Genomic DNA, 10513 nt, shown 5'->3' on the forward strand with positions numbered 1-10513 from the left:
TGATAGGGGGGAGCTCCCCAACCCCCTGATCAGCCTTGCTCTGTGTGTGACAGGGTGCGGCACCCCAACCCCTCTCCCCCCCACAGGCCCTGCTCTGTGTGTGACAGGGTAGAGCCATAACCTCTCCATCGGCCCTGCCCTGAGTGTGACAGGGTGCAGCGCCCCAACCCCCTGATCCGCCCTGCTCTGTATGTGACAGGGGGCGGTGCCCCAAATCCCCTATCGGCCCTACTCTGTGAGTGACAAGGGGAAGCTCCCCAACCCCCTGATCGGCCCTGCTCTGTGCGTGACAGGGGGGAGCTCCCCAACCCTCTGATTGACCCTGCTCTGTGTGTGATAGGGTACGGAGCCCCAACCCCCCTGATTGGCCCTGCTCTGTGAGTGACAGGGGGTGGCGCCGCAACCTCCCCATCGACCCTGCCTTGAGTGTGACAGGGGGCGGTGTCCCAACCCCCCAATCGGCCCTACCCTGAGCGTGACTGAGGGTGGCATCGCAACCTCCCGATCCGCCCTGCTCTGTGCATGACGGGGCGGCGCCCCAACTCCCCAATCAGCCCTGCTCTGAGCCTGACCAGGGGCTGCACCTAGGGATTGGGCGTGCCCTCTGCCACCCGGGAGCAGGCCTAAGCCAGCAGGTCGTTATCTCCCGAGGGGTCCCAGACTGCGAGAGGGCACAGGCCGGGCTGGGGGACCCCCCTCCCCCCACGAGTGCACAAATTTTTGTGCACCGGGCCTCTAGTGTGTTAATAATGATGGATCTCTTTAACAGAAACTGCATATACTTATACATACAAAAATTTGCATACAACTTCATAGGATTCTTAGTTTTTCCCTAAATTTTCTTATGAAGGTAGAGGAAAGTGTATTTAATTTCTAGATGACACATGAATAAAGATACAGAGCTGGCAATAGCACAGTGCATTCTTAAAAATAAAGAGTTGGTCAGAGCAAGGGTACATATTAGACTACAGAGGAATGGAATTGTTTTGATTGGACAGATCCTGAAATGGAAAATTTTTGTACCTTTGCCTCTTTTCCAACAGTTACTTCATTGGCTGCCTTTCTTTCCCTCACATTTATCTCAAAAGTTCTTTCTTTACTTTGGTGAAATCAGTATTTTTCTCTCTTTTTTTCTGCTTTCTTCCTTTACTTTTAAATTTTGATATTCTTCAGAGTTTTCTCTAGTCTCTTCTCATTTTAATTTTCATTTTTACATTAAAATCACTGATTGTTAATCTCTATGCCTTAGGCAACTCCTGACTTCTACCCAAGAGTGTGGACTTTGGAGGCACACAGCCTTGGTTTGAATCCTGGTTCTGCCGTTATTTATTGTTTGACCTTGTGCATACTTTACAGCACATTTTCTCCATCTATGAAATGATACCTACCTTATAGGGAGTTGTTAGGATTAGAGGAATTTAATGCAATAACATGCTTAGAACAATGCCTGTTGCTCTAAGTACAAGTGATCTGTAACAGTTGTTGTGGTTATTATTCCTATTTTTAGAGTTATTTTTCCTCTAAACCAGGGGTGGGAAACGTCCAGCCTGCAGGCCATATAAGGCCTGCAAAATCATTTGGTCTAGTCCTGCCAAAGCATTAGGGGTGATTTAATTAAATGTTTGCACAGATATAGCAGGCTAATTTTAAGTTGATAATTTTGTATGGTGAATCCTATATAATAAAGAGGTAATATGCAAATTGACCATCACATCCTCGCACAAGATGGCCACCCCCATGTGATCACAAGATGGCCGCCACAAGATGGTCCGCAGGGGAGGGCAGTTGGGAGGGACCAGGCTGGCAGGGGAGGGCAGTTAGGGGCGATCGGGCTGGCAGGGGAGCAGTTAGGTGTCGATCAGGCTGGCAGGGGAGTGGTTATCGGGTGCTCAGGCTGGCAGGCAGAAGTGGTTAGGGGCAGTCAGGCAGGCAGGCAGGCGAGCAGTTGGGAGCCAGCAGTCCTGGATTGTGAGAGGGATGTCCGACTGCCGGTTTAGGCCTGACCACAGGGATCGGGCCTAAACCGGCAGTCAGACATCCCCCGAGGGTCCCAGATTGAGAAGGTACAGGCTGGGCTGAGGGACACCGCCCCCCCGCCCCCCAGTGCACGAATTTCGTGCACCGGGCCTCTAGTAATGTTATAAATATCCAAATGGCCCTTGGCAGAAAAAATGTTCCCCACCTTGCTCTAAACTCTCCCTTCTCATCCCCAAACTTGGCAATTGCAGAACATTACAAGGGATGTCAAATACGTCAGTGGTCAACAAACAGAATATTTTTTTCCTAGTAACTATGCCTTATTTAATAACGATTAATATGTTTTTATGATATGATTTTTGACCAGAATTGTCTAATGTGATTTTTTTGGGGGTCCCTGGGGCACCCCAGGTTCAGTGATTCAACAGGAGAACTTACAGGACTCAGAATAGGATTTATTACAGTGAAAGAACATAAAGCAAAATCAACAAAGAGAGAAGGAGCATAGGGTCAAGTCCAGAGGAAACCAGATGTCAGCTTTGAGTCCTCCTCCAGTGGAGTCACACAGAATATGCTTAATTCCTCATCAGTGAGTTATGACAACACTAGAGGCCCGGTGCACAAAATTCATGCACGGGAGGGGAGGGGGCCCCTTCTATCCGGCCTGCACCCTCTCCAAACCGGGACCCCTCGAGGAATGTCCTACTGCCGGTTTGTGCCCACACTATTAACAGATGACAGGTCCAGTGTTGTTTCTTTCTTTTCATGTTTAAACCCATTGGAATTAGTAGGTATTCAAAGTGTGTATACATTTTGGGGGGACACCCTGTATATCTCTAGTCAGCGGTGAAAGGGAACCAACGGGTGGGATTTGGAACCCCCCAGACAGGGAACCTCACTCACTCCCCACATGTCTCCCCACTGCACTTTCCACATTTGCGGCGCAGTGGAAGAATTAATGTTTTTTTCTCATTAACTCGGAGAAGCACATCCTGTCACCCGCTGCCCGGCAGGAGTGCGCTAGGCCCCAGGCGAGTGAGGCTCAGTCAGAAACAACAATGGAGCTGTCATCTGTTAAAAGTGTGGGCACAAACTGGCAGTAGGACATTCCTCGAGGGGTCCCGGATTGGAGAGGGTACAGGCCAGATTGAGGGGGCCCCCTCCCCTCCCGTGCATGAATTTTGTGCACTGGGCCTCTAGTGTTGTCATAAATCACTGATGAGGAATTAAACATATTCTGTGTGACTCCACTGGAGGAGGACTCAAAGCTGACATCTGGTTTCCTCTGGACTTGACTCTACGCTCCTTCGCTCATGGGTGCCGGCACCCAAAGTGCACATTCCTCCTCTGCAGTTGCCCCAACTATCCAACCATTTCACTGAGAGGACGGAACTCCTCGCCTCCTCTGGGTTCCTGATCTTGAATGCTGACCAAAGGCACCTCAGCGAGGGCTGCCCGCGCCCACCAGGTGTGTCTGTCCACACCTGCTCCTGCCTCAGCACCTGCATTAGTCCCACGGAGGTGATCTTGTCCTTGCACTGGCCTCCGCGGGAACAGGGCATCACCACTCCGCCCTCTTACTGTCATCTCGCAGGCGCCCACCCCCCAGCACCCTTTGTCTCTTCCTCTTTCTCTGTCTCTTCCCCTCCTTTCCACTCTCTCTGAAAATCAATGGGAAAAAAAAATCCTCTGGTGAGGATTAACAAAGAAAATATTAAGCTAAAATTAATGTTAATGAGTCAGAAAAAAAGCACAATGGTCTTATCTGTAATGATGGCTAGAAAAGATTTTAGAGAACACCCAGACACTCTCCAAAGGACGTGAGCGTGCCGGAGGGGATGTATGCACGTCCTGTGGGGGACGTAGGCATGCTGGAGTTGATGGAAGTGCAGCAGAGGGGCTGGGGGGAACTTGCGCGCGCCATGGTCCGGGACTGTTGCAGGCGTGCGTGGGTGACAGTGCGCTGGGGCACGTTCGCATGCCAGGGGGCAGGAGAGGATGCGCGCACCAGAGGCTTATGGCTGCGCAGGTCCACAAACCCCCATGGCGCGGCCAGGAGGACGTCAATCTGGCCTGCCACAGTGGCTGTCCCTGTGACCAAGGAAGCCAAGCACCCCACCTGTGTGCGCTGCGGCCGGCTTGGCTTCCTCCGTCGCTGGGGTGATGGAGGAAGCCAAGCCCGCTGCCTGTGTGTGCTCTGGCCGGCTTGGCTTCCTCGGTTGCTGGGGCAATGGAGGAAGCCAAGCCCCCTGCCTGCTGTGCTGTGGTCTGGCCTGCTCCACTCCAGCCGGCTTGGCTTCCTCCGTCGCTGAGGTGATGAGGAAGCCAAGACCCCCGCCCGCTCCGGCTGCCGCCATCTTTGTCGCATCAATTTGCATATTCCCTCTTTATTGACTGTGGGTACCGCCATCTTTATTGTGAAGTGACGGTCAATTTGCATATTACTCTTTTATTAGATAGGATTTGGAAACGTCTTCTGGGAAAGCTCATAGATACAGTGCCTATGGTTTACACTAGGGGCTGTTCATGTAGCCTAGCATGTACCAAAATTTCAGATTCCCGGAAAGAAAGTTTAGGCAGAGTTTAGGCACAAGGAGTTGTTCTTATCAGGGAATGATAGGAGCCCTTCTGAAATCTAAGTTCCCAGGTGCCAGTGAAGGGCCAGCATTACAAGGAGACCTTTCTAAGGATAGCAGCCTCAGGCCTGTTATGTTAGCTTTTTTTCTGCACAGAGGTATATTATAAAATGTACTTTACCTAAGAAACCAATATCAATAAATCTATACATTTTGCCCTAACCGTTTTGGCTCAGTGGATAGAGCGTCGACCTGCGGACTGAAGGGTCCGGGATTCGATTCAGGTCAAGGGCCTATACCTGGGTTGCAGGCTCCTCCCCCGCCCATGCCCTGGTTGGGTCTCCTGCCAACAACCAGGAGGCAACCAATCCATGTGTTTCTCTCACATCAATATTTCTCTCTGTTTTTCCCTCTCTCTTCCACTCTCTCTAGTAATCAGTGGAAAAATATCCTCGGGTGAGGATTAAAACAAATCTATACATTTTAAAAGCAGCTTTATTGAGATATAATTCATACACCATATCATCTACCCATTTAAAATGAACAGTGCAGTGACTTAGTATATTTATTCAGTTGAGCATCGATCATCTCAATCTGATTTTAGGACATTTTTATCACCCTGCAAAGAAACCCTGTTCGTATCTGTCCATCCCCTCCCTTAATTCTTAACCCCAGCCACAGGCAACCACTAATCTGCTTTCTGTCTCTGTGGAACAAATCTATACATTTAATAGGTTTTCACCATTATTTCATCTCTAATATTAATGGGTTTGTAAGGTGGTAGTTCACAAATTATTCAGAGATATTTCTCTTTCAGTGTTTGTTATAGAACCAGTTTGAGTCTGTGTGTAGTCTCCTTACCAACAGTAGTCATTATCACAGTTGGTATTACATGAGTTGGTGGTATTTAATGAAGTAATTCTTTATAAAGGCAAACTTTATGCTCACCTTTAAGTATGCTATATAGTTGGTTGAGGCTTACTGATGAGAATTTTGAACTCAGCTTGGTTAACATTTGTTCTTTCATGATATCTTTTTGCTGTGAGATAGGTAGAGACTCATGTAGAGAATTGCATGAGGTTGGGAGAGGTATCTGCACTATTGCTCTTAGGATGTAGAGCTATTAGGATGTAGAGACGGAAAAATGTATATATTAGGAGAGAAAGGGCAAAAGTATTACTTATAAGTGTTTTGTTTTTTTACATTCTTTATAGGCACAATGTGCAAGAATAAATAAAAAGTAAATTAAATGTGAATTTATCAATTATATTTAAATAATTATGAAAATTCCTTAAAATTGTAAAAAATTTAAAGCAAAGGTGCTTGTGAGTTTTTAAATCATTATTTGGATTGAAACCTAGTTTCCCCCAAATTGAATTAGTAGATGAGTTGTACTGTAAACCAACAACTATGGGAAGATGTTTTTTTTGCGGTTAAAACACAGAACTTAATCACCATGAGTTTTGTAAGTTTTGACTAACCTTGGGTGTTTACCTAAATATTCAAATCTGTGTAAATCCATGCTTTTGAAATATGTTTAATTTTAATGTTTTCATGATCATAATTGAAAGAGATATTTTTGGATATCAGGAATGAATATAGCAAGTCACTTATTTTCAGGGACAAAGCACCAGAGTTCATTGTTACTTACCTGCTTATCTTCCAGGTGATTTGACAGCGAGATGCTGCTCTCCATAGGGATGCTCATGCTGTCGGCCACACAAATCTATACCATCTTGACTGTGCAATTGTTTGCATTTTTAAACCTACTGCCTGTAGAAGCAGACATTTTAGCAGTAAGTATCGTAAAATTTATTCATGTCTAAAAACATCCCTTAAAGAAAAGCTTTAAAAGTCCTAAATGGTAGGATTTTATAAGGTGTTTACCTAAAAATATATGGGCACATACACATAGTTGTTACTTGAAAGTGGGGGACCTTACTCATCTTTTTACTGCTGAATATCTAACATAAGATCTAATGTACAGTAAATACCTGATAGATGTTGTTATTCTTGCAAGTGTGCATGCTCCCAAGAGTGCTCATATGCATGTATAGCTAAATGCTGTGTATTTCTAGAATCTTACTGTTTTTCTTGATAATTAGTATATATGTAATGACTTTAATAATGTTATTTTTAAAAATTGTACAAGATGTCTATAGAAAATATTAAACTGCCCTACCTGGTTTGGCTCAGTGGTTAGATGGTCAGCCTGTGGGCTGAAGGGTCTTGGGTTTAATTCTGGTCAAGGGCACATATGTAGGTTGTAGGCTGGATCCCCATGCATGCGTGGGAGGCAACCCATTGATGTTGTTTCTCTTTGTCTCTTCCCCTCCCTTCCACTCTCTCTGAAAATCAATGGGGAAAAAAAATCCTCTGGTGAGGATTAACAAAGAAAATATTAAGCTAAAATTAATGTTAATGAGTCAGAAAAAAAGCACAATGGTCTTATCTGTAATGATGGCTAGAAAAGATTTTTAGAGAACATTGCTCCTCAAAACCTTTGGTGTCCTTTCTAGGCGTCTTACCATTTACTATCCTCTAAACTGGGAAGTGTATCTGTTTTCTATTTCTCATTTCTGTGAAGCTTGAAAGAGAAGAATTAACTGTGTGTGTGTGCATGTGTGTACCCATGCACATCTATACTCTAGGTACTGTGCTAAGGTTTACTGTTTTTACTTTTTGCTTAGTGACATTAGGTGAGAAATAGAAGGGCTGGAATTGTTGCTGATCAAAGCGTGATGTGGTCCTCAGCCATGTGTCTGCATACTGTAGCACTTATGGAAGAGTCTAGGATCAATGTAGAGCCTGGGAGAAAACGAAGCTGGTTTCTATACCTTATCTTTTGGAGGCATAGCAATTCTAATTCCTATGAGATTTCTCACCCTCTGTTTCCCTCTTTAGTAGAGAACGGGCTGATTAGATTATTTTCTAGAAAAGTGGATTTTTTTAAAGTTGGGATGGAAGCAGAATTAAGAGTTCATTGTTATTCAAATCTCTCCTCCAAATTAGTCCCCTAAGTGCTTGGAATATTTTTGGGATAACTTTTGAAATGAGGTAGAGGATGTATGAATGGACTGATCAAGGAGTGAAGTTCTTGTTGTCTACCTTTTTTCCTTTGATTTCTTTCATTTCCTCCTCCCCTCTCTCCCTCCTTCCATCTTCCTCTTCTCTCTATTCTTTCTAATGTCTGCCACTCCTTGTTGTCTTTCTTTCCTTTTTACCTGAAGAGGATTGTTACTCTATGGTTCAGCTATGATGGGTTAAATGACTGTGGACTGCTCTGGAAACTGAACCGCTGTGTGATATATATATATATATATATATATATATATATATTTTTTTTTTTTATTGTTTAAAGCAGCGGTCGCCAGCCAACCCACCCCCTGGCACATGTCCTTACCCCCCCTAGTGTCTTTGTCCATTGGTTATGCTTATATGCATGCATATAAGTCCTTTGGTTGATCTCTTATCACCCACCCTCCCCTTCCTTCCCACTGAAGTTTGACAGTCTGTTTGATGCTTCTCTGTCTCTATATCTATATCCATTTTTTTCCATCAGTTTATGTTGTTCAACATATTCCACAGATGAGTGAGATCATGTGATATGTATCTTTCTCTGGCTTGGTTAATTTTGCTTAGCATAATGCTCTCCAGGTCCATCCATGCTGTTGCGAATGGTAAGAGTTCTTTCTTTTTTACAGCAGTGTAGTATTCCATTGTGTAGATGTACCCCACTGTGTGATCTTGATCAAATTACTTAGCCACTGTAAGTGCCTCAGTTCCTTCATTTATATGCTGAGGTGTTATAGTGATGATTAAGTAAGGCAAACTGCTTAGAACAGTATCTGACACACAGTAAATGTTTTATCTGTTTTACCTGCATTTCTAATTATCATTCTCTTCATCCTTCCCTTGAGCAATGTATGAGACTGCCCAAGGTGAATTTTTTTTTCTCTTTTATTTTTTACAGAGAGGAAGGGAGAGGAATAGAGAGTTAGAAACATCGATGAGAGAGAAACATCGATCAGCTGCCTCCTGCACACCCCCCACTGGGGATGTGCCCGCAACCAAGGTACATGCTCTCGACCGGAATCGAACCTGGGACCCTTCGGTCCCCAGGCTGATGCTCTATCCACTGAGCCAAACCGGTTAGGGCCAAGGTGAATTTTTTAATAGAGACAGAACAAATTATTAAGTACAGAAGAACAATCAGTTCTTGCCATCAGTGTTCCCTGTGCTTTAGGCAAGTAAGTGAGAAATGTATGATGTTATCTGGTGAAGGAACTATGAGCATGGGAATTGCTCATGGCAGGAGGAGGAGGAGGAGGAGAATGCTAGTTGCTTAAATCTGGCCTTTGTGCTGACACTAAAAGATGGAAGGCTGACATGAGTACAGAGATAGTTGGAGGGGAGTGGGTTGTAAAGACTGAGGAACTGGATGTGGTAACACAGTTATTCAAAAGAAGTGAGTCAAGAGGTAGAAAATATTAGTTCTTCCTTTTAATTGAATGAGAATATCCTTGAAATCTGAGTTTGCAGCAACACATAATAATAATTTTTATTTCTTAAAGTATTACAAATAGTATTACATATGTCTCCTTTTTTCCCCCCCTTGATAAAGTAAGTTTTAGTCTTGCTACTTGTATGTCAGATGATTTTATTTTTTGGCATTTGAATTCTCCCATTTAATTGTTAATATCCTGACAGCTGTACTGTTGTCAGGATATTAAGTTAAATGGGAGAATTCAAATGCCAAAAATAGAAGAGACTATTTGAGATGCCACTAGAGTGTGTTGCTAGCTAGTCAGTAAGCTCCCTAGATCATGAGTACCTGGAAGTCAGAACTGTCTTACTAAACCTTATGTCTCATGCCTAGAGCAAGTTACACAGTAGGAATTCAGTAAATCTTTGAACTGATAAATAGCTTTTCACTGGATATTTAGTTCTTTTATGTTTTCTTTTAGTAGTATTCATTCCTTGGTTCTTTAGATTGTTGTTGTTTCTGTTAGCAATTCATTTTCTTTTCATCTCTTATTTCGTTTCTCTTTCCTTTGATCCAAAGGAAATGTGAAATTATTATGTAGATTTATATACAGAAACATGGAACCTTAGAATTGGCAGGGGCATGACACTCTAGAGATAACCTGATCAATGTTGAATGTTCTCAGGCTCATAAGCTACAAGTGACTTGTTAGCTTTGAGTAGGGCCATGATTTTATTGAGAAGTAGTATCCATCTTATATTGTTTTAGAGCGAGTCAAACAACCCAATTTTGGTTTACTCCCAATCTGCTTTTTGATTCTGTTGAAGAGATTTGTCAGGGACAGAATTCGTTGCTTGGTAGGTGCTTGTGCGGGCCAATGGGCAGAATAGGAGAGTAGCACCCAGTGGTGTGAATGGATTGGATTACACAGCATGGTAGCTCTAGCAGTTGAGTTAGAATCTGAGCTAAATTTAACATCTCTTAAGTCTCACTTTACTTCTTATGAAAATGAGACTGTATGAGAGACAATGTAGGGCAATGGGTTAAGAGCCAGGGTTCTGGGGCCAGACTGCATAAATTAGAATCCTGGTTCCTCTAATTTACTAGAGCAAGTTATTTTCAACATCTGTGGTCTCTCTAAAATGAGGATGAAGATAATAGTGACTGACTTTATAGGGTTGTTGTAAGAATTAAATAAGTGAATACCTGTTAAGTGTTTATCATGATGTCATAAATGCTCAATAATTGTTACTTTCTAAATTAAATGAAACTTTCTATTAAGGCTGCTGTCAGAGAGGAGAATTGGATTAGGAAAAGACCTTTTCAAAATATGTGCATTAAAACTGTTATACGTGGTAATCACTGCAGATGGGATTCCTTAGAGGAGTGACTTTATTTTCTAATTCAAACATTTTAATAGTGAACATGCTTTAATTTCAGGAGCAGCAGTCTCCCCTCAGTAGTAAAAATGTAA

General features: G+C 43.5%; 1 protein-coding gene across 4 annotated transcripts in view; it reads left to right on the forward strand.

Annotated features, from left to right (window-relative positions):
* Positions 1-10513, forward strand: part of RNF13 (ring finger protein 13) — a 166833-nt gene that overhangs the window by 27087 nt on the left and 129233 nt on the right. For all 4 annotated transcript variants that reach the window (XM_014455799.2, XM_006088663.3, XM_023753761.1 and 1 more), the window contains one exon: positions 6220-6349. In XM_014455799.2, coding sequence (XP_014311285.1) covers positions 6236-6349 — 114 coding nt within the window. In that variant the 5' untranslated portion in view covers positions 6220-6235. The remainder of the gene's footprint in view (positions 1-6219; positions 6350-10513) is intronic.

This window comes from Myotis lucifugus, unplaced genomic scaffold, assembly GCF_000147115.1.
Source record: "Myotis lucifugus unplaced genomic scaffold, Myoluc2.0 scaffold_50, whole genome shotgun sequence".
NCBI classification, from domain to species: domain Eukaryota; kingdom Metazoa; phylum Chordata; class Mammalia; order Chiroptera; family Vespertilionidae; genus Myotis; species Myotis lucifugus.